Consider the following 24433-nt stretch of genomic DNA (forward strand, 5'->3'; position numbering starts at 1 on the left):
TCAGCTTGAGGCCATCCCACTGCTGCTCCAGGCTGGGTCAGGCACTGAGACAACTTTAAAGCACAGGCAGGGAACAGTTAAAATTCTCTGAGGGAAAAAATGTTTTTCAGAATATTTGAATTAAGTTCTAAGTGGCTTTAAAAGACAATACACAATTTTTTGAGATTAGGCCACAGTGTCCTGTAGTTCATACCTTCGGACTGATACAGAGTGATAATTGCAGGAGGTGAGTTTGTGAATTGCAAACAAGTGAGGAAACTGCTGCTGTTTTGTAGCACAGCCTGATGTAAATTACCTTTTATTCCTTAGTGAAGAAATCTATAAATAGCAAATTATCTATTAGCAGGTGGGTTGTCAGAGGACTTTAGGAAGTATCCAGGATTCACACAGTACATAAAAAACCTCAGGATTACAGAGTTCTCAAACAAAATTGCTTTGTTTTCCATGAGCAGATGCAAATCTGCTTCTAAATCTGCTAATATCGTGGAAGCCCCAAATAAACAAAGCTCTGTTTGAATGTTTTAATATTTCCAAGTCTGTTAGACACAGAGCTAAAAATCTCTATCCAGCATAGAAGCTCTGTGATCCTGTGTGTGTGTATTTAGTTGTATGTATTTGTTCTTCTTAATGGAGAATTAAAGTATCATAAATCCATGCTAATGTCTGTGAGTCCTATTATGAGTTATTTCAGGTTTTTTAAAATTCCTGATGAAGACAAAATGCAGTAGTTTGTTTATTTTATGATAACTTCATTCTGGGTTTAATTATTCATAAGATCACAACAAAAGGCAATATATTTTGCAAATATGACTGGTTAATAGTATGGCACTTCAGTAGAGCAATCTGATATTGAATCTTCAGTGAGGAATGAGTAACTCGCTTTTATTTGAATAATAAATCATATAGATTACTGCAATATAGATAGTTAAATTCTGCTCTATTCTCATGTTCCAGCAAGAACAACAAATGTATTTCAGCACTTGGTAAAATGAATGGAGTTTCCACCGAGGGAGTGAATTAAAACTACGTTAAAATTTCCCTGTTTTATAGCAGTGTGTTGTAATTATCTGGTACTGGATGTATTTCCTGCCAGTTTAACTGCACAGATCAACCCTCCAATGTCACAGAGCAACTCTAATGCAGCTCTCAGGACTCAGGGATATTTTAAGATTGTTAATGTGCTGTATAAAATGAAAGCATTGCATAGCCTGAGGGCCATGTGCAGATTGTTGTGGTGCCCCGGCTGTGAGCAGGGTGGGGGGACACAAATGGCTTTGGTCTTTAGCCCCCCTGCACCTGCAGTGGCCCCAGGACGGGGTTGGGCTGTTCCTGCCTGAAGGCTCGAAGAGAACAAAGTGCCCTGAGTCTATGCAGTAGGTATAAAGGATCCAGCAAAATCCTATCTCCCTGCCACCTGCAAATTTACACCTTCCATGGAAATCCACAAAGCAAAATGTGCGAACTAGAGCAGGACTCCGTGTCTATCTCTCTTACTGCATCTTAGTGTTTCTCAGCCACAGTTATGTCTCCCAACCCCTTTTTCATTCTTAGCCAGCTGAACCATCCAAGGCTGGGGCATTCTGTGCTAACCCAGCCTGTGGAGTGAGGGCACTGTTACAGCAGCATAATGACTGAATCAACTTGTACCAAGTGCCAAGCAGGATTTTTCAGGGATTTTGTTCAGAGTTGTCAAATACAGAATTTTCTTCAAACCATTTATGTCATTTACAGCATTTAAAACTCTTAATTTCCTTCCGTTGTTCCCCCTGAAAGACATCACCAGGTGATTGATTATGTCAAGATGTTAAGAAGCAGAGTTAAACCAAATCCATTCAATACAAAATAATAATAAAAAAAAATCTGTGTGTATGTTTTGCACAGGTTCCACGAAGGAGTTGATTGAGAGCTGCTGTGGAGCTGGCCAGCAGTGGGCCATAGACAACGGGGAGTGCACAGAAATCCCTGTAAGTGGAATGGATGGTGATATTTGCAGGTACGTAAGGTGAAACTGAACATTTTGGGTTAGCATAAAGAGTAGCCCTTGAGAAGAAGTCAAATGTACTTTGTGGGATGTCCAGGAGAGTGGGAACTGTGTCATTCATTGTCTGAATTATTTGTAGACTGGAGATACTCACGGCTAATTAGAAGCCAGGATTTCCCCCTCCATTTGCCCAAAATCTAATCCAAACGAAAGCTTTTAAAGGTTTCTTTTTGTCTCTCCTTGAGCAGAGCACAGATTTTTGTTTCCCGTTTTCTGCCCGTCTGTGGAATTGCAGGAGGGCAGAGCTTGGCTTCCCCTGGGCAAGTGCTAAATGCAGTGATTATCCGCGTCAGTGTCATCAAGGGATGTGTTTATGGTCCTGTGTGAGTGGCCCCCGGTTCTGCTGGAGGGGGGACCACACACCTGACCCTGCTGCTGGTGTCAGCAGCACCTGGTCTGGGGGGGAGCCATGTGCCCTCCGCACAGCAGGACAGGGATGGCTGCAGGGTGACCTGGACCCAGCACCCCATGAGCTGCAGTTCATCCCGTTCCCTGCCCACGAGTCTGGAGCAGCCTCTGGGGAGGGGTGGAGACAAACTCTCTGCAGACTCACATTCTCAAATGATCCCATCATTTAGATCCCGTCATTGCAAAACCTTGGCATAATCCCTTTTATCAAATTTAGCATCACGACACCTTTCTGAAGTTACTGAGATTGAAATCCTCCCCCTGGGATCTGGTGTGACATAACTGACACATACCAGCTGTCTGTGAAGTAAAGGCAGATTAACAATTCCAGTCTAGGTCTAAGAAGGTGCAAAGCCAGTACATTAATGAGTTGCACCTGCACATCTGAGGCTGGTTTTAGATTAAAAAGCCAGATCCTAAATGTTTCAGTCCCTGTGAACCAACTGGGATTTAAAGGAGTAGGAGATCAGGGGTGCAACTGTCTTACTTGTAAAATTTCAGTTGTGTCCCTGTTTTAAAAATTTAGCCCACCTGTAAACATTATGTCTAAAGAAAACATTTTATGTAAAAAAGTATTCAATTATGTGGCCTCAGAGCCTGGAAAACAAGGACAAAAACCTGCTGCTGCCACTGGGAGCTGTACCATTGGGCAGAACTGGTGCCCCTGCCCCTGTCCAGCCCCAGGGCACTCTCTGTGCTGGAGCCCTGCAATTCCTGCAGCTCCCAAGAGTCCACTCCAGCTCAGTTCACTACCTAAAGGTTGTAAGAAGCAGAATCACAAAGTCCCAGAATGGGTTGGGTTGGAAGGATCTTAAAGCTCATCCCATTCCACCCCCTGCCATGGGCAGAGACACCTTCCACTGTCCCAGGCTGCTCCAAGCCCCAGTGTCCAACCTGGCCCTGGACACTGCCCGGGATCCAGGGGATAGATACACAAAGTAGATACTAATTTTAAAAATAGTTCCTGTTCAGCCAGATAGCTTCCTGCACATGTTTCGATGTTCCAAGAGGGGCAGTTCAGGTGGCACTGGGATGTTTCCTGGGCAAGTCAGAGATGGCCCTGGGCTGTGTGACAGTGTGGTGCCTGGCCCTGGCAGGATTGCCCAGAAGCAGTGCTGTGTGGCCACGGTGAGGGAGAACAGCTGCCTGGCTGGGATGCTCGCCGCCAAGGATGGGGACTCGTGCGGCCCCGAGGACAGCGACCCCTGCGCCGGCTCCTCCTACAAGGTGAGCTCTGCTGCTTCTGCAGCTGTGCCAGCTGTTCCCTCCTGCTCCTGCATTGCTGTGGGGCACAGGAAAGATGTAGTTGCAGGAATGTGGCAGTGAAATGGTGCTGTTTGCTTTTCAGTTTGCAGCCCCTTTTAAAACTTCACAGTAATGTTGTTTTGAATTGATTTCCATCTCCATTTCGTAGACCTAACTGGCTGTATTGCTTCTGCTTCCTCGCTTTGGAAGTAGCTGAAAAGTCCATTTTAGTTTTTATATCTATAGTGTAGAAGAATTTAGAAAATGATGGGGCAAAACTTAATTGAAGATATAATGTGAAACCCATTACTGGGCAGCTTGCTTGGCTCCAGTGTTGAATTGTGGCCCCCTTTCCCAGTTCTACACAATGCTGGACTAGAGGAACAAGCATTTAGATGATGATGGAAGCTTTTGTACATAAATAGAGGCAAACCATTAATGGACAGCACAAATCACAAATCCTGAGCCACAACCTCCGCTTAGATAAATGAGATTTGCTTTGTGAGAACCAGTGGAGCCAAACCAATTTAAACCAGTTTGAAGATTCAGCAGCTGGCTTGTCCTGTTTTCACCAGAACAGTGCCTTTCAGAATTAATTTCCCTCTGATCATAATTTACATAGCTATAGCTCAGCTTAAGTGCAGCTTGGTCAGCTCAGCAGGAACCTGATTAGTTCTGTCTCTTCTTGTGCATCACAGATTCTCGCAGGTAATTGTTCACTGGAAAAGCAGAGAACGTGGACATCCACTGCAGGGTTTATAAGGCTTAATTAGCTGTGCTGATATGTCATCTTCAGAACCACTGTTAATTTGGGTCTGAAGTCTGTCATTAGAGTAAAAGGAGAGTTTGTGCATTTGGGAGAAGACATTAATATGTCTGAAATGTGACAGAATTGTTATTCTGAGGTTTTCACCAGAGGTCGTTTGCATGCCAGGCAGAGCAGGCTGTGGAGTCAGCCACATGCCATTCCTCAGGCACAGGTGGGGAGGGAGAGCTCCATCATTCCTGGCTGAGCTGAAACCAGTGACAAAATACTCCCGTGGAATGGTTCCTCATGCCAGGTCCAATGGGATTTTTCCTTTCAGATAAACCATCTGAGACAGGAAAATTACTGAACAGCTTGCTCACCTATTTAGCTCGTTTAGCTTTTGAGTCATTGCAGCTACTGCTTGAAAAAAAATCAATAAATATTGAGACTGTTGAGACTTCATATTACTTTAGCATTACAATATATACTGATGTAATACAAAATAATCCAACTTTCTACTGCTTTCTAATGCTTTGTGTTATAAGAAAGGTTTTCTAATTTTATTATGGTTAAACATTGTGTCGGAGGGCATCTGGCAGAACATGTTGACAGTCCATAGTGGTGTTTCTCCTGATCTGTCTAGTAAATGCTGTGGCATAAATCAAAAAAGTTTCTCTAGAATGTGGAAAGATTCATTAATTGCCCCACATCCCAGCAAGATATTTACACTGTCTTGCCAAAAGCCAGGGTTTTACCTCCAGGTTACAAACATTTGTAGGTCTTCAGGCATTTTAGATGTTTTCACCTCTTGCTTCAAGGTGAATGTGGCAGTGCTGGTTTTGCAGATCCAGGAGTTCAGCCTGTGCTAAATCAACCTAATCTTAGGGTGCTTTAATTGTTATTTACTCTAACACAAAAAGCATAGACTTAAGGATTTTTCCTAATGGATGGAGACTCCACCATGGTAAATCCAATTATGCAGGATTCCAGCAAAGAAAGTTTTGAGGGGAACGAAGAAAGCTGTGAGCCAAAGAATGGTTCTCAAGGTGGGTTTCTAAATTGCAAGGTAAAAATGGTCGTATTTGCTATTAAATCAGTTGTAGAATTCCTGGGAAGTTCAAAAGGCAGCTAACAGAAGGTTGAGGCATTCCAATTTTTGCATTTTAGAAGGATCTTTTCAGCGAACAAGTTTTTCCACTGGAAAATGAGTCAGTTTTGTTCACCTGGAAAATATGTGAGCCCAAAGATGTATGACTGATTTAATACTCTCTGTCATGCCTGCACATGGGATAAATTGTGAATCAAACTATGACTGAAAGAAGCCACGGTCTTCAAGGCAAATATTGCATATTTTACAATACTTCAATAAAAACATGAATTATCTTGAACTTCGTCTACTTTGTGTATTGAAGATGACAAAACTGAGCTAAAACAAAGGAATTGCAGAAAACCGAAATTTTTTTTTTCATAAAATTTTGAATTTGAGGGTTCTGGATTTGTGGAGGATAGCAAGAAGAATTTTTCCCTTTTTTACCATGACCAGAATTCATTATGGCTAGATTTTTATTTTTTTAAATATTCTTTTGAAAAGATAATTTAGCCTATTTAGTGTGTAAAATAATTCATCCTCCTCAAGGCCCATACTGTAAATTTTTCACAAATGTATTTATTTGGGCATGTGGAGGGAGCTCCTTATGGCTGTTCATATTTGCAGATGTGAGTAATGTCTGCTGTTTATGATGTTTGGGGATTTCTCAGATTAGGAAGCAGGGCCATCAGTGCTGGCTGAACATGCCAGGCTGTGCACTGAGTGTGAAATGCTCACCAGCCCCCACTTCTGTGCTGAAAAAAGGGCTCAGCAGAAGAGTTTCTGAGCATTGGGGTGGCAGGGGATGCATTTCCAGAGGCTCTGGATTAATGGGAATGCCCACCTAGGATTTCTAATGATGAAAAGTGATCCCTCCCACTTCCATACTCCTTACAACACTGCCTCTCTTATCTGCCCTGCCCAGGTCAGGGATCCCCCTCCTGGGAGCTGCTCTGTCCTTGGACTTTCTGTTGACAGAGCTCCTTCTGCCAGCTTGAATCCTGCCCTTCATGTCCTGTGTCTGACACCTTTTCACAGGCTGAATGTTTGAGCAGACTGGAGTACAGGCAGTTCCAGAGTCACTGTAAACTCACAGTGAGTGGATGGCTATCAAAGGAGTTGCACTGGGAAAGAGACTGTGCTTTTCTGTCAGTGAAACAGATTATTTGTAGCTAAAATACATGAACAAACAAATAAATAAAAAAATAATTTTGGGGTGAGAGAACACTTAAATTCAAATGCACAAAGGCCTCTCCAGCTGAGGTGTGACCCCAGTGTGTCTGCAGCAGAGACTCACAGCTCCTTAGCTGCCCTGCTTGGGTAGGTGTGCACTGTGCACCCACAGCAGGGACTTTCTGAGTCTGGTATCATTTATCTGATGTCCTTCTGTGGCCTGATTGTGCAGTAGATTTGTCTGGGACTGAGTAAAGCAGCACACAGTTTTTGTCTGCAGCAGAGCAAACTGCAAGAGGTGGGAGATGAACAAGTCAGCGAAGCTGCTGTTCAGATACTCTGAGGAAGGAAAGAAGAGGCAAGTAACTCATCAAATACAGCCTGGCCTCCCTCCAGCCAGTCTCAGCAGGATGCTGTCCAGCACAGCCAGGCAGTCAAAGGTCAGAGCAGGTTTGCAGGGCAGCAGTGCAGAGAGGAGAGTCTTTACTCACACCTGAAAGGGCTGGGATGCTGCTGACCCTCTTGTCTGTGCAAGTTATTTCCAGTTCCTGTCACATAGCTTCAAACTGATCATGTTTTGAGCTCTAATGCAAAGAGGTTCAGATCTGTGTTGTTTTGTTTATGATTTTTGTTGCCACTACACACAAGCAAGGCCTGTGAGTGTAAGCTGGGAGGAGCTGATCTGCAGCACCACTCCTTCCTGGCGTGTGGAGTTGCTGAAATCACTGGCACAGCCAGACTTTGTGTTTGTTGTGGCTGCAGTTGACCCGTTGGTGCAGAATGGCAAAAACAAACACAAGTAAAGCTTTGATATTTACAACTGTCTGCACTCCAAATGCTTTTCCAGATGCTCCATTGCTTAGGAAAGTGCAGATCAGTTCCAGGTGTGTGGGCTCATCCCTGAAGCTGTTTTTAGATCACGAAATAGAATTGTTAAGGTGGGAAAAGACCCCTAAGATCATCAAGTGCAGCTGTAAACGCTGCACCACCACCCTGCTTGCCACTAAACCATGTCCTCAAGTGTCACATCCACACATTTTTTAAACACTTCCAGGGGTGGGGACCCACCACTGCCCTGGCAGTTTTCTCAGTGTTTCCATGTGCTGGTTGCTGACGTTCCCCCTGTCTTGCAGCAATGCTGTGACTGCTGCAGCCTGGGCCTGCGCCTGAGGATCGAGGGGAAGAGCTGTGAGTCCAACATCAACCTGGGCTACCCCTGCAGCCACGTGCTGCTGTCCTGCTGTGAGGGGGGGGATCACTTCGTGCAGCCCGAGATCAAGCGGCATCCTGAGCCTCTGCCAACGGCCAGCCCCGAGAAGGGTGAGTGTCCCTCTGTGACTGACACACGAGGCTCTGCCTCACACACACCTCCAGGAGCTGCTGGAGCACAGCTGATTTCCTCTCACCAAGCACAGATTGCCTGGTTCCTAAAGCAGGCTAGAAAAAGCAAAGAACATGGGGATGTTTCTCATCCTTAAATATACCTGAGACCTCACTGAGCAAGGAAATTTTGGCTGTGTGTTTTGAAGAAAAGCTGACTGAGAAAATGTCCTGGGGTGACTTTCTGATGCTGAATTGTATCCCCATTTGTCTGTTTAGCCCAGATACAAGATTTGCACCATTAAAACTAAGAAACTCACTCTGGGATTAACTTTAATGTCACAGAAAGCCTTGTCAGACTTGGTCAGGAGTGGAGGCAGGTGGTGTCCCAGCTTTGGGCAGTGTTTAAAGGCAGTAGGAAGGACAACCATGTCACTGCTCAGTGCCTCCCAGGCTGCTACTAATGCTAATATAGGAGAAGTCAACAAATTGTGATGTTGGAAAGTTTCCAAACCAAGTGGACAACTTCTTCTCCTGAAATTTGAAATTCAGCTTGGGGCCAGTTTCAGATGGGGTTCAGCACAGTGCCCTAGTTCAAATGTCAGTGGGAATGAGGTTGGAAGTCATGTGAAAGGTGAGCTTTTCACCTCCCTTGTGGCTGTTTCCCAGTGGCTCTGTAAAATACCTGTCCCTGCAGCCTTAGGGAAGGAGGAGAGGGCTCTCCAGCACAAGAGTGTTATCTCCAGGATGGGTTCCTGTGTTCTTACCCTTGCAGTAAGTTTTTTGGGTAGATCTGACTTTTCTTGTGTGCCCACACACCGTGTTCTGTGCAGTCCCTAGGCCAGAAGAGCTGCCAGAGATGTTCTGCTGTAGTTCCAGAGATGCTCTGCTGTAGTTCCAGAGATGTTCTGCTGTAGTTCCAGAGGTGTTCTGCTGTAGTTCCAGAGGTGTTCTGCTGTAGTTCCAGAGATGCTCTGCTGTAGTTCCAGAGGTGTTCTGCTGTAGTTCCAGAGATGTTCTGCTGTAGTTTCAGAGATGCTCTGCTATAGTTCCAGAGGTGTTCTGCTGTAGTTCCAGAGGTGTTCTGCTGTAGTTTCAGAGATGCTCTGCTGTAGTTCCAGAGATGTTCTGCTGTAGTTTCAGAGATGCTCTGCTGTAGTTTCAGAGATGCTCTGCTATAGTTCCAGAGGTGTTCTGCTGTAGTTCCAGAGGTGTTCTGCTGTAGTTCCAGAGGTGTTCTGCTGTAGTTTCAGAGATGCTCTGCTGTAGTTTCAGAGATGCTCTGCTGTAGTTCCAGAGGTGTTCTGCTGTAGTTTCAGAGAGGGAGGATCACCACGAGGCGCTGTCCATCAGCAGTGAGGCTGAGATGTCCAACAGCCTGCCTGGAGATGACCTGGATGAGTGTCTGCTCTACGGGGGGGAGCTCTGCCAGCACCTGTGCATCAACACTGTGGGCTCCTACAAGTGCTCGTGTTTCCCAGACTTCACCCTGCAGGAGGATGGCACCAGCTGCTCTCCAGGTGAGAAAAGGGACACAAAGGGCAGTATCTTTATACCTGCACTCATCAACCAAGCTTTTCTTTCGTTTTTCTGCAGCTTCTCTGAGGTTTTTTTAGTGGATGTTGGTGCATTGACATGTTCTGTAGAAATTGTAAAATGTAAAGAAAAATGGTAATTCAGGAAATTCAGTTATGCCTTATTTTTGTGTTTGGTGGTATGGGATAAGAGTGCTGTTTCTAATCAAGAGTGTTTGCACTTTCCAGAAGAGGATTTGTAAAGATTTTTTAAAGAAATAACCTGTTCTTCTTAGAATAATTTTATATTTCGCAGTTACGTTTTCTTCAGAAAAGTTAAGATAAACTTAACTCAGTTCAGAAATACAGCATTGCTTCCTGAGCTTTGATTTTTGTCTAAAATCATTAACATTCTTCAGTGATAACAAACTCTAAATTTATCTAGTGTGGTGGAAGTCTGGAAAAGACAGTCTATTGTGTTATAATTGTTTTGATGTGTGGAGTTCTCCAATGGCATGATTTCAAGTCAGATAACCCAGAAAGTTGAAACCTCATATTAGTTACAAGTGCTTTGTGTTATTTAACAAGCAAAGGCAGTGTTTCCATCCAATGACAGAATTCCTTAGGCTTCTAATGCTCTGTTCAAGCTAAGCAATGAGCATTATCTATGTCATCCTTCTCAATGTGGTGTTACAGCATTTACCTCAAGACTGCATTTCACTGTTCCTGTGGCAGCTGTCTGCTCTGCTTATATTAAAATTCTAGGAAAGGAGCCTAATCTAAAAGAGGCAAAGAAAAGTTCCTATTTTAGCACTGCACAATTTGGCCTGGTTGCTCACCTGGGACATATTTGTGGTTTTGCTTTGCTGTTCTTCTCTCAGCACTGCCTTGGCTGAAGCTCTGGGTGTGATGTGGAAAGTCAAGTTCCTGCAGATGTGCAGGACTGGTGCTCAGGGCTGTGCCCAGGGGTACAGAGGGGTTTGCAGAGCTCAGCTGGGAATTGTGATGGGGCAGGGGCCACCCGTGGGGCCTCAGAGGTGCAGGGCAGGGGCCAGGGCAGGGAGGGCTGGAGTTGCCATTGCTGTGCCTGCAAGGGAGGGGCAGGGAGGTGGTTGGGATTCCCAACCACCTCAGTGCCTTTGCTTGGCTGAACCATACGTGGCACAGTGGCCTTTCAGCTCTCCTTGTTCCCCTGTGGCTGTGCACATCTCAGGCATTCCTGGGGAAATCATTCAGGCTTTGCCCCATGCAGGTGGCTTTGATTTGTCTCTGTTCCACAGCCTGTTGTGTGCCTGCCTTCATTTGTTTCAGGAAATCACTCTTCCCATACCCCAAACCTGCACTGCAGTCACCATTAGTCATTTAAGGTTGTCACTATTTTGGGGCTCACACTTTGCTCCACGTAACACTTGAACTCACTGGGGACAGAACACGTCCCTCCTGAAGGAGAATTTAGCACTATGGACTTAGGCTTCTGCTTTGATGATACTGATAAACTGGGTTACTCTTACTGATGTAACAGAGCTCTTTTTATCATGATATCTTTAACATTATTATCTGTTGAAAATATTAGAGGCAGACAGCAGCTGTCACATTTTCCACTTGGCTGTACAAAAGTCGTTCCGAAGTACCCCGTGCTTGTAAAGGTGTTTGTTGTTTGTCTGTGTTGAAATAGGATGGACAGGATAAGGTCAAAGGCTTACTTAGAGTTTGGGGTTTTTTTCCATCAAATACTGAATGAAAGATAGCCATTGTATTTAAAATACAGCAAATGTTTCAAAAGTGAAATTAGCACTTTCTAGTTTATTCAGATTTTGCAGTACTTTACAGAAGTGATTGTCAGCCAGGCTCTCTGATCTGTATCCATGATGTTTGTTTCCTCCTCCAAACCATGGTGGAGTGGGATGGATGGGATCACCCTTAGCTGTGGGGTGTCTGGTGGAGATGGTGCTGTCCCTGATTCTCCCTTGCCTTGCAGACCCTGACAGAGGACAGGTGACCAGGGAAGCCGAAGCCACTGTCCCTCCCATAGCTTCTCCCTCCCAGCCCATCCTCGTGGTGTCCTTGCAGGAGGAGCAGGACAAGTGCAAAGGTACGTTGGAGGTGTCAGCTGCAGAGGAATGTTTAGGGACAGAATAAAACTCCTCTCATCCCTTCTCCAGTCTGATTTCAGTGCACAGCTTTAATGTGTTACCGCTGGCACAAGGCTGAGGAATTGTCAGGGGAAACCCAAGGAGGGATTCTGAGGCTGCTCTCTGCTCTCAGGGTTATTCCCCAGCTGCTCCTCAGGTTGGGCTGGGCAGTGCAGTTGTGCAGGGGATGTGAGCAGTGCAGCTGTGCAGGATGTGAGCAGTGCAGCTGTGCAGGGGATGTGAGCAGTGCAGCTGTGCAGGATGTGAGCAGTGCAGCTGTGCAGGGGATGTGAGCAGTGCAGCTGTGCTGGGTGGTGTGAGCAGTGCAGCTGTGCAGGGGATGTGAGCAGTGCAGCTGTGCAGGATGTGAGCAGTGCAGCTGTGCAGGGTGGTGTGAGCAGTGCAGCTGTGCAGGGGATGTGAGCAGTGCAGCTGTGCAGGATGTGAGCAGTGCAGCTGTGCTGGGTGGTGTGAGCAGTGCAGCTGTGCAGGATGTGAGCAGTGCAGGTGGCAGTGGCCAGCTGTCAGATTGGGAGCAGTGCTCAGGGCTGGTTGGTTACAGTTTGTTTACAGGCTGGACAGGTTGGTTACAGGTTGATTCCCCCTTGCCTGAGCTGGGATTGTGTCTTGCTGGCCTGGCAGTGTGGAGCTGCAGCTGGTCTGTGCTGGGGGTCCTGATGTATTTTGCAATTCTGTGTTGTGCAGATAACGGCCCCTGCAAGCACCTGTGCAACATTGTGGAAGGAGATGCTGTGTGCTCTTGCATGGCTGGGTACACACTCATGGCTGATGGGGTTTCCTGTGAAGGTGAGTGTTTTGGGCTCCCCACAGAGCCATGGTTAATTTTCCTCACTCCCCTGGGTGTTGCTCCTTTTCAGAACTGGGAATTGCAGTGCCATCAGAGAGACCATTTGGCAGAAAGAGCCCCAGTTCTCTCTTGCAGGTACCTCCTGAAGCACAGTGCAGCTGTTACCTGGCAAGGTGGAGGCACGCCTGGGCTGGTGCTTTTTTCCTCTGACATTGCAAGCTTTTTTTCAGCCCCTCTGGTTTCTCTTCCTCTGAGGTTCCTCTGCAGGCTCTGTGTGCACAGCTGTGGACAGGCAGCATTCCTGCTGGGAGCAGGAGCAGCCCAGAGGACATGGGCACCTTTTCTGTCCTGGGGCACCCTCAGAGCACAGCTCTGCTCTGCCATCTGCTCTGTTTGCAAAGCTCCTCTTGCCTTGGAAACCTGAACTCAGGGAGGCTTCACAGCTGAGGCAGAACGTGCCATGGGAGCTGAGCCAGCTCCAGGTGTGCTCTTGCTGCTGGAGCTCTGGCCTGCCCAGTGATGAGCAGTGAATTCCAAAGCATGCACATTACAGAATAGTGTAATAATAGTGACAAGGGATATGTTTGCCCAGGGAGGGTGTGGGGGTCAGAAGCAATGCCCTGTGACATACCTTAATTATAAATCTCTAAGTAAGGGAGCAATAACAGTGAAATGCAAGCAGGAGCTCCCTGTGCTCAGAATTGCTCACAAATGATCACATCGCTCTTAATCTTAGACCTTATTGAATAACAAATCCTTTTCATGAAATTCCAGACAGTCTGTGAAGAAAATGGGATTTTAATATCGCCAGATGAAATATTCACAGTGCACTGCTTACTCAAGTGTGGTGGAAGCTAATTTGATTAATTAATGTCAGAATCAAAAGGGGCATTTCAAGGCAATCGTTTTCCTACAGGAAATGAAAGAATTTGTATTTGTCAGTGGAAGCAGTGAGTTTAAACCTTGGCAAGCACATTTATAATCTCTGTTGAAGTCAGGATCTGATGGTGAGGGTGGTGGTGCACTGGAGCAGGTTCATTTTAAGGAACGTGCACTGTCCACTGTCTCTGTATGAATGCCTGCCTGTTTTTAAGGATATTTCTTTCTGGCATGGCAAAAGTACAGGAGTGTGAGCAAGGACTGAATGATCTCCGAGGGCTTATTGCAGCCCTATTTTCAGTGTAACACTGCATGTATTACAGCCCAGTGCTGATGTGGGAGCTCCAGCACACTTCATCTCAGCATCCCTGGCGTGAAAGAAATGTTGTTTGATTTCAGGAGCTGTTCTAATAGAGTTCTGTTTTTCCCTTCTGGCTGCCCCGCGCTGCTGTAGATTTGGATGAGTGCCTCACAGGTGCTCAGGCTTGTTCCAGCGGACAGTTATGTGAGAACACACTGGGATCATTCTCCTGTGTCAGCCCCAGTGGGATGTGTGCAGAGGGCTTTATTCTCAACAGGCATAGGAGATGTGTTGGTAAGACGAGAGGCACACGCCGCTCACCGCAGCATCACAGCTCTCCATGCTCTGCAACGCCTCCACACCATCCGTGCTCCTGGCTCTCTGGCCATCCCTGCATCGACATCTCAGAGCCAGGCAGCACAAACATATGTGCACCATTTGCTCAGCCCTTCACCTCATGAGTTGTGTGCTCTTTGGCTTTTTCCCCAGCCACGCCTTCCCAGGGTGCAGATCGTGTTGTGCAGCAGCCCTGAGCCACAGGTGTGGTGACCAGAGCAGCTCTGGTGGCTGCAAACTGAGCTGAGGGGTCAGAGCAGCTGATCTCTTACACAGTTCAATACTGCCAGACACCACCAAACAACAACACATCAGAAATACAGCTCAAGAATCCGTGCAAGTGAGGACACTGGCAAAGATCCATTCCAAGGGGAGGGCATTTTAAAATTCACCAGTCCTTTGCTAATTCTGGCATGAATTTCTTTGTGGGAAAGTCAAGGATGCATCATAATTCTGCTGGATCATCCCTGCTGTTTGACTTCATGTAAGAAACTGATCCATTCTTACAAAGTGCATTTATGAGGATTTAATTTGCTTCCAGCATCCAGAGCCTCAGCTTATGTGAAATAGTTTCTTTTTTGGGTACTTTTCTAGAGGCTGGGTTAGAGGCAGCAGCAGCCTTGCCTGGATAAATGGAGCACCTGGAGACCTCCAGTCATCCATGAAAGCATCACTGCCCATGACTGTAGTGTCCTGTGTGAATGCAATACCCTCTTCCACCTCTGTCCTCCTCCCTACATTTATAACAGTTTTTCTGACCAGCACAGCTTTGGTTTTGTTCCTGTCTTTAAAGCTCTATGATCCCATCTGGTTACAAAGCACCGTGTGGCATTTGGGCACAAGCAGGAAAACTTCTGCAGTGTCAGAACCCAGAGAACTGTGATTTATCACCTTTTGGGTGTTCTTTAAATTCTTGACATTGGGTTTTTATTTTTTAGTTGTTATTATTTATTGAGAAATCAGAGGTATTGGTAAGAATGGGAAACTAATTAAATTATTTGGTTTCAATGAAATGGCTGAGAGAATAGCACTGGAAGAAAGGAGTCTCTTTATGAGACAGCTCAGCCTGAGCTGAGGCTGGTGCTGGAGGTGCCCAGGGTGTGCCCAGAGCCTGCTGCAGGCATCACACTCCTGCATGGGAGACTGGCAGCTCCAGGAGCAGCCCCTCCTCGAGCTCTGCTCCTGGCTCTTGCCACTGAACCCCCCGATGTTTTCCCTGCACTGTGCAGGGAGGATGGATCTGTCCTTTTTCACCTCTCCCAGGAGTGTTCTGACACTGAACCAGTGCCTGTGTCTGCAGCTTTGGAAGGAGCTGCTTTGGCAGGTGCCAGGTGCTTCCTTTGGTTCACATTCTCCCTCTGCCCCATGACATTAGAACAGTTTTATTATGACTGATACCAGATAAACCTCAGGCACTACTCATGAAAGCAAAGACAGCTCTCATTTGTGAGCCCTTCTCCCTCATTAAACACCAAACCTCCGTTCTCCTCTAAGGCTCTGCAGTTTTTACAGGTATCCTTTTAAATAACCTATAAAACTTGGGAAATTCTCTTCCTTTTTTTTGATATGCTCTCCACTCCCATCCAGCTCTGCTCCGTGTGTGGTGCCAGCAGAACATTTGCCATGTTTAACATTTTTTCCTACTTTTGTAGTCCAAGGGGAAAGCCACAGGCGTACTGTGGTTTGCCTTTTGCTCACTGCTTCATTCTCCTGGAGTATCCTTTTCCAGCCTAACAGCTTTTGTTCTCCACCTTGAGCTGTCCCAAACACCAGGAGAAAGCCTTTGTTAATTAGTTTGCAAATTCTTTTTGGTTTAACGATGTTACTCTTTGCATATTTTAGGGATGGGAGGAACAATCTTTGCACAGCCACAAAGCAGCTGATAATCTTTGATCTGTGGAATTTCCTTTAGTCAGAGGCAGGGGATTCTAATTCCAAGTGCATTCAGGAGCAGACACCCAGGATTCCCAAAAGCCAGCCATGCACAGAGAGGAGCTGTTTAAACAGCTTTCACACAGCACCTCTGTGTGTCTTTGGGAGCAGAGGCTGAAATGTCTTTGGGCAGGAAGCTCTGTTCTCCAGAGATGAGAGCCAGGCTGGGTGCTGTTTTTCCTGTGACTTTCAGGCAAAGTCATTCCCACCACCCACTGCTCACTGACTGCTCTGCTCATGTCTTTGCTGCTCCCACCTCAGTTTTCCTCCTGACAGGGAGCAGGACATGGTCTCTTTATTCCTGGACCTCAGGGTGGGTGGTTGCAAAATAACAAAGTGCCTGCATTGCACAGATGTGTCCCATAAAACAAGCAGAGCTGAGGCAATTTGAAGAGAAAAAAAAATAATGAGAAACTCCAGATGCAGCACAAGAGAATAGAAGGTGCATCAAAATGAGTTTTTGATGTTAAAGTACATATTGATACAAATAGCACTAGGTAAATGTTGATACTTCTCTACAAAAAAGCCAGCTCTTGGGTGCAACAGATGTGCTCAGGGATGGTGTGTGTGTTGCTGTTTGCAGCAAGAGATCTGGAAAAAGGAGAGTTATTACATGATTGCAGTTCGTTCTGGGTTTTGCTGACATAAAGTGAGGAATGTTGCTGCCGCACACACAGATTCAGTAGATTCCTCAAAAATTAAATGTGTGACTTGTTTTCAGTATAGCACTCAGTTTTTTTCCTCTTTTTCCTGTTTTTGAAAGTAAATATCATCTTACAGCCTCACAGCCTTAATTGGGTTGGATGAATACCACAGCTGGTCCAGTGTTGGAATTAACTGCATTTGATACTGAAAACATAACTCCTGTTATTCCCAGTGCTCTGTCAGGCATCTTACTGACTTGTTGGCTTCCAGGACGGGAGGGAGACAGGTCCTGGGCACTCGGGATTCTATGGCAAATTTAGGGATTTGTTTAGAAAAACGAATGAAACCAGGCATGTTTGTATGATAAATGACCAGAGGACTCTGGTGGGCTGGCAGCTGGCCTGATGGCACTGCCAGAGGTTCTGACTGCCTCTGAGCAGGCAGAGCAGAGCTTTGCAGGGCCATGGCTCAGGGTTTAAGCCTTGCAGCTCAGCCCAGCTCACAGTCAGGCTTTAGAGCTTGTCAGTGTCTCACATACACAAAACTTCCATTGAAAGCAGGAATTTTGCATTGTAATCCGCCAATTTCCATCAGTTGAATTTCCTCAAATGTGTTCCAGCCAGGTCTGCATATTTTTTCAAGTACTCAGAGTTTTGAAAATTGAATCAAAAATGTAGACAAAACATGAAATCATATTAGACTTTTTTTTCCCCTCTGTGAAATCACAAATCACTTTTTTTATGCCTGTTACTTAATATTCCACCTGCTGATCACATGGAATGCCTCCTACCCTCTTTGGGTCATATTTCAGACAAACATATTTTCTCTTTTGACATGGTGCTGGACTGACTCAAGCTCATGATCTGCAGTGTGCTGTTGTCAGTTTGTTTATGGGAAAGGTCTTTTTGTGGTTTGCCAGAACAGATAATCCAAGATCTGGGGTACAGCCAGCAGAAAGTCTTGCAGTGCTTTGGGTGCTGTTCAGTGGCCATTCATTGCTGGTTTTCTCAAAAATAATTTTTTTTAAAAATTAAAAATTTTTAAGAGCTAAGTCTAAAGTAGGTGAAAGGGATCTACTACAGCACCTTGTATTCATCTCCCAGCATGTGAGGAGATTTTGCTACCCCCACAGGATCACTTGTGAAAATACTCCTCACTCTAATGAATAGAGTGAATAGAAATTGGGAAATATAGATAGAAACTGGGAAATATAAATAAAATTAATAGAAACTGGGAAAGTGCACAGGCATTAGGGGGACATAACCTGTGGGAACTTTGGGGCAGGCAAGGACCTGCCCCTTCATGGAGGAGCTGAAACTTTGTGTGGGTCAGGTAGAAAGAGATCCAGGGGATAGCCAGGACCTCGCTGTGGATTAACCAGCTTTGCAAAGCAAGTCCACAGCATGTGGAGAGTAGCCATGGCAAACAGAGAGAGAGGAAAAGAAGAAAAAAAAAAAAAAAAAAAAAACAAAAGGAAGAAAAAAAAAAAGTAAAATAGGAATAAGTGAGAAGTGAAATGTAACCAAGCTAATGCAGATTTTGTAAAACTGGCACAGCACCAGTTACCAGAGCGTACCAGGAACTGAAGTTTTTTGGTGCTCCTCCTTATTTCTTTGCTAGAAAACCAGTTGACACATTTTTTAAAGACAAAAATCTTTTCAAATGGCTTTTCCTGTTTTCATGCTCCACAGGGGAAGTCATATATCTGATGTACTTATCTGAGAATGAGGTTCCACAGCCAAAATGAAAATCTGATTTAAACAATACTTGCTTTATTGCATAGTATGAAAACAGCCTCATGCACAGAGCAGCCAGAGGACTGGTAATGGTTCTGGTCACATTTGGATTTTGTTAGCTCTAGCAATTCTTAGCTTTATATAGAACTGGGAACATGTGAGGTTTTGTGGAGGTTGGCAAGAAAATTTCTCTTCCCAATCTCTGCCCCTTTTTGTTGCTTCTAAGTATTTGCTCATCATGCTGTTCTAGCTTTCATTATTAACATAAGCAAAACCTGAATTTGAGATGATTTCATCCAAGCCTATCAAAACGTGTCATTTTAAAGGTGTTTCATATTCCTTCCCTGATTGTCCCACGCTCTGCAATCTTGTGTTCAAGTGATTTTTTAAAAGGAACTTTTCCACTACTCCACCTGCTGAAATCAAATCTCTAAATACGAATTTCCAAACTTGATTGAGCCATTAGGGTTCCTCTCCATGAGTTCCTGCATATCCAGTCCCAACGATGCATTCCTTAGGGAATAGGTGCCAGCAGGATCAGCTCAGCAGGGCAGCCTCAGCTGCCATCCCTGGAGGCATCCCTGGAGCCTGAGGCAGCAGGACTGGCCACTGGCCTGGGCTGTGGGGGTCTGGGGAGGAGCAGTAGGTATTAATCCCCTTCTCATTCCCTTGTCCAGGAGTTTCATCCCTTCACCACTGGCTGGCTATCACTCCTGTGCCCAGCCTGCCTTTCCTCAGTTCTGTCCATCCCAGTGCCTGCACCATCCCCATGGTGTTTGGGAAGAGGGGAGGAGGAGGAAATCCCCCTGTGATTTGTGTCTCTTCAGTCACTCTGTGCTAACTAAAGACCCCGGGCTACAAACATCTTCCATCAGAGCACTGTAACAAAGCCTATATTGACTATCTTTCATTTGAAAGTCTTTCATTTGAGCTTTCTGTTCCTTCCAGAAGAGCAGGAAGAGGGAGATGCCGTGGCACCCTTTGGCACTGATCTGTTCACTCTTTCTCACAGACATCAACGAGTGTGTGACAGAGAGACACACCTGCCAGAGGAGAGAGCACTGTGTCAACACCATGGGCTCCTTCCGCTGCCTGCAGGAGCTGAGCTGCCAGCCCGGCCACGAGCTGAAGGACGGCGAGTGTGTGGGTAAGGAAAGTGTTCTTCAGCTCCTACACAGAGGGAAGGGAGGGACTGCAAATCATTTTGGTATTGCTGCCCTGTGATACCAGCACTGCAGCTAAAAGAGGCTGCTCAGCATGAAATGTTGGGCTTTGCAGGCTCCTCCTGCACATTTGCTCATTTGAAATGGGCTCCAGGGATAACTATAAATTACTTAGAACATAGGTGAAACCTTCTGAATTAGGGTTTGCCACCTCCCTGATGGAAGAATCCCCCGTAGCTCCCCTGCCTGGCTCAGCTGATGCTGTTTGCTGGAAATTTCAGCAAAAATTCCCAGCCTGAATGGATCATGGGGCTGACAGCCCTGTGTTTCCTGTGTTAGAAACTCTGTCAGCATTTATTTACATTTTACATTTACATTTAACCATTTGGAATGGTCATGGGGTTAAGAAGTTATTCTTCATCCCCCCTGTCCTGGTCTCTGGAGGTGTCTAACAAAGAAGGGAACATCAGTGCACACACAGGAGAGTGCAAGAGACACACAGGCCCTGCCTTCAAGGCAAAACTCACTGTTATTTACACCTACAAGATTTATGGTTTCCTGAGAGCTGGAGTAAGAGATGCCTAAGGAAAGAGCTTAGCTTTTGACATAGAACATAAAGCTATAAAATAAAAATTTTAAGAAATCTCCCTATATAAACAGCTGTCATAAATAAAGTTTGGTTTACTTGAAGAGGGTGTTTTGTTGATGTCTTGTTCTGTTGTCTGGTTCTAGAGCACTTATAACATTTATTAGTGGTCTAATTTACTTTCTAGTCTTGAAATTAGATTATATATAGATTATATATACTTACAAATTGTTTTACAGTAGCCTGTAAAAAACTCCAGGTATTTTGGTATTTGTTGGTTGCAAGAGATGCTGTGAATGAGGGAGTAGGGACCTGAATTAAATTTGCTGGAGGACCTGACAAATCCTGAAGTGATGTCCAAGAGCACACACATGTAACCCTCAGATTTCCCACTGGTAACGCCCATTACTGTTGAAATAATGCCTCCTAATTTCCTTTCTGGAGGCTAGCTGGCCATGAGGCTGCTGAAAGGTAGAGCTGAACTCACCCCAGTGTGGTGTTTTGGTGTGATGAACAGATATCGACGAGTGCGAGAGAGGAACTCACAGCTGCAAAGTGAACTTTGTTTGTCAGAACACAGAGGGCTCCTTCTACTGCGAGTCCAAGCAGCGCTGCATGGATGGCTTCCTGCAAGACCCCGAGGGCAACTGTGTGGGTAGGTGTGAGCAGCACAGCCTGTGCCCCCTGCTGCAGCTCTCAGGAGCTGGGCATTGACCCCTTGGATGTGGAGTTTCCCTCAAACCTGCTGCAAACTTAATGTCAACAGTGCTGGCCATTTAAAGATGTGAATATTTGCATGTTGAATTTGGAGCTATCCCACAGCAGACCTTCATCTGCAGACTTTTGTAGCACAAGAAATTGAAGAAAAAGAAGTGACAGTCAGAAGAAAGCAGCCAGAAGGGTGAAATAGCACTCTCACTGCTGTATCCATTTTCTTCCCCAGATATCAATGAATGCACGTCCCTCCCTGAGCCCTGTAAGCCAGGATTCAACTGCATCAACACGGTGGGGTCCTACACGTGCCAGAGGAACACGCTGAGCTGCAGCAGGGGCTACCACTCCAACGAGGAGGGCACGCGCTGTGTCGGTGAGGGCGGGGAGGGGCCTCTCTCAGGGCAAAAATCTGTTTCACTTCTAGAGAGATGTTTGGGGTTGCCTCCAGATTCCTAAATGTGTTTGAGGAATGGGAATTTTCTGTCCCTGCAGCTCTGGGATTTGGTTGTGCTGCAGGATCTTGATGTCTGTTACTGCTCCATGAAGTTTCTCTTGGTGTGCTCAGCAACTGGTTTTGGCTGCACATGGGATTCACTGGCTTCCACACTGGAGAGATTGTGTTCTAGTTGCTTTTGAAATCCATCCTGTCAGTCAGGACAGTGCCTTGGTGGTTTTTGTAGTAGCTCCCTGGTACTAGAGTGTTCTGCAGCAAATGAGGAATGCTGGGTTTGGGGCCTCAAAGAGTAGCACCAAGTGGATGCTCTTTGTAGGGATGTTCTGTGCATAGTGTTCCCCATTACATCCACTTGTGAGGGTGTTTAGGATAAGTTCTCGTTGTGTGAAAAGAATTCTGAGGAAAATGAGTATATGAAATATTCATCTAGGCTGGCATGCAGCTTGATCCTGATTTGTATTTGTTTTGGTGTGTTGAGGATGTTATGACTCAGAATGGCAGATTTCAGCACTTGTTATCATTTGTTTGTAAATGAGCACATGAGGCACCAAGGGTTGGAGGCTCAGTCCCTGGTGCCCAAGGCAAGGCTGGCTGGGAGTTCTGTAATTGTTCCGAGTTACACGAGACGGGAAATCCTGAAATGACAGCAGGGAAACAAAACGAGAAATGACAAAGCAGCAGTTTGTATAGTGGTGATACCCCAGTGGTTTTTACCTACTTTCCCCTGGAATAAAGGAAGGATGACAGATTAACAAAATGTGCTTTGTAGTGCTGCAAGGGGGTGGGAACTGTGTTGAGGGCCATTATATTGGTCATGGTTAGCAACTTGTAGTGCACACCAGTGGTACAGCTAGACCCCCATTGCCACTGATATTTCTGCATTCACCTTCTTGCTCTTCATTATCCTCTACCTCCCCTCACGGTTTTACCCCCAGGACTGTCCAGACCATGCGTGGCCAGTGGAAAGACAGAGAAGATTTGGTAGTAGCACATTTGGAAGGAACAGTTCATGTGTGCAACTGAGGAAATTGAGAAAGCTTCCAGATACTCTGTTTTGTAAGTTCAGGGCAAAGCAGTGCTGTGTTCTTTGCTGTCCTGTTACAGCCTGGGATATTTCAGTTCTTACAAAAAGAAGCTCCAGAAGTCCTGTCTCTCTCAGTTCTGTTCAGACACAGTTCTGCAGCTGCTTTCGATCAGTCCTTTCTCAGTCAGTCACCTGGGCTGACTGTGGTTACACCAGGTGGAGTGTGGTGACCCTGAGGTTGTTTTTAGGGTGACCACCATGCCAGAGTCTCCCTGAATGCCATTTTCCCCACAAGGCAGCAGTTGGCCCTGAGCAGCACAGCTGTCCTGGCTGCAGTGCCAGCAGCTTTGCTCTGCATTCCCTGCAAACGAGGGCAGGGGTGCAGTCCCCATCCCTGGATGTGGTCAGAAAACATGTGGGTGTGGCAGGTGGGGACATGGCTTAGTGTTGAATGTGGTGGTGCTGGACCAACAGCTGGGCTGGTGATCTTGGAGGCCTTTTCCAGCCTTAATGATTCTGTGATTCTGTCATGGCTGGGGCAAGTTATCTTCCTAAATTTGAAACTGATGGCACAGCTTTTCTCCCCAGTTCTTCCTAAAAAAAGTGACTGTGTGTAAATCCATGAGAGAGGAGGAAATTGCCGTTAATCCTCCAGCATCTCTGCTCTGGAGCATGGTGAGGTAACACAATGCATTGTCATTCCTGTTGGCTCTCTGTCTCTGCTCTACACCACTGACAAGCTGTTCAGGAGCAGGCATAAGGAGGCTTCTCTAGCTTGATTTTGGGAAAACATAATTGATATTAATTGGTGATTTCTCTGCCTTTGCTCTGTGCACTCTGTCCCTGATGCTGTTCTGTGTCATTTGGTATTTTTTTAAATGGCTTTTTTTAAGTAGTCAGAGAGCACAGAGAAGAAAGAAGAAAAGCATATGGTCCTAATTTCCTCTTTCTGTGATAAAGACTAGTGTTTTTGAGGCATTACAATAGCTAATTAGATTCCTGAATCAGATTTATTCACAGTAGTAAAAACATGATCTGCACGTGTTTCTTCAGCAGAATGACACTTGTAGGGTCATCTCCTCTGTTTAGAGAATTCATCTGTCTTTAAAATGCTCAGATTTTCTGATTTAGCAAATGAGTTATTAAAAACTGCCTCTTAGATTTAGCTGAAAACTGCTGTAAGTGTGAAATATGGCACAGTTCTGATGGTGTAATGCCCTAGAACTAATTAAAGTCTGAATGCAGTGGAATACAGAACTTTGGACAAACTAACAAAGTGGTGGCACATGTGAATTCGTTACAAATAAAGCTGCTACTTTACAAATTGTTACCTGCATTAGAGACTTCCTTGCTTTTGGTGCTACTGCTGATTAAAAGAAAACAAGGACTCAGTGTTCCAGAAGAAATCTCAGTTTCTGTCAGTAATTCCTGCCTGGTGAGGGGCATTCCCTGCCATCCTTGACCCTGCCAGCAGGGACTCTGTGGGTGCAGCCTCTCCAAGGCTGTTTTTTGATGGAGAACTGCCCAGGAACCCTCTGGAATTATTTAGTGCTCAAATTTATGACTTCAAATAGGGCAGTATGGCAAATTTCCAGCCTTAGAAATCCATCCAAATGATTATTACATGAATGGGGATTTGGGTTGTAAAAGTAGTTGAAGATGTGAACAATAGGAAAAAAGAAGAGTCTGTTGGCTTAGGAAGTGGCAGAGTTTGGAATACTTGAAGAAATCACAATTGTGAGGGTTAATCAGACTTTTTGATGCTTCTTGTCACAGATGGTAAGAGGGATTTGTTAGATGCTGAGCTATTTAGTCATGTTGCAAGTCTTGTAAATCAGCCTGTATTGAAAACTCTCATCTTCCTCTGAGGATGTTTAAATGAGATTGGAAATGATGTGTGTGAGTGAGAAGCAACTAATTTGTTGGTATTGGATTTTGGATGAGAGGCCGTGGGGAATATCAAAATGGGAGCTGATTGAGAGAAGAAAAAACATCAATGTTAGGAAAGAGCAAAAGGTAGACAGCAGGAGCAGACTGAGAGGGCAAGTGGAGATGAAAATAGCAGTTGCTTTAATTGAAGGGATGTGCAGAATTTCTGGCTGGTTCTTGTTTTGCTTTAAATGACTTGGTGTGACTCATGGAATGGCAGAACATCAGAGTGGGGGGTTTAAATGTCATGGTTTGATC

At 45.4% G+C, this 24433-nt stretch overlaps 1 protein-coding gene across 8 annotated transcripts in view; it reads left to right on the forward strand.

Annotated features, from left to right (window-relative positions):
• Positions 1 to 24433, forward strand: part of FBLN2 (fibulin 2) — a 91550-nt gene that overhangs the window by 58783 nt on the left and 8334 nt on the right. For all 8 annotated transcript variants that reach the window (XM_056501656.1, XM_056501658.1, XM_056501655.1 and 5 more), the window contains exons 3-11: positions 1882 to 1993; positions 3547 to 3676; positions 7836 to 8022; positions 9336 to 9542; positions 11515 to 11628; positions 12374 to 12475; positions 19318 to 19452; positions 20572 to 20709; positions 20998 to 21141. In XM_056501656.1, the coding sequence (XP_056357631.1) occupies positions 1882 to 1993; positions 3547 to 3676; positions 7836 to 8022; positions 9336 to 9542; positions 11515 to 11628; positions 12374 to 12475; positions 19318 to 19452; positions 20572 to 20709; positions 20998 to 21141 (1269 nt within the window). The remainder of the gene's footprint in view (positions 1 to 1881; positions 1994 to 3546; positions 3677 to 7835; positions 8023 to 9335; positions 9543 to 11514; positions 11629 to 12373; positions 12476 to 19317; positions 19453 to 20571; positions 20710 to 20997; positions 21142 to 24433) is intronic.

Source organism: Oenanthe melanoleuca, chromosome 12 (genome assembly GCF_029582105.1).
Source record: "Oenanthe melanoleuca isolate GR-GAL-2019-014 chromosome 12, OMel1.0, whole genome shotgun sequence".
Classification (NCBI taxonomy): domain Eukaryota; kingdom Metazoa; phylum Chordata; class Aves; order Passeriformes; family Muscicapidae; genus Oenanthe; species Oenanthe melanoleuca.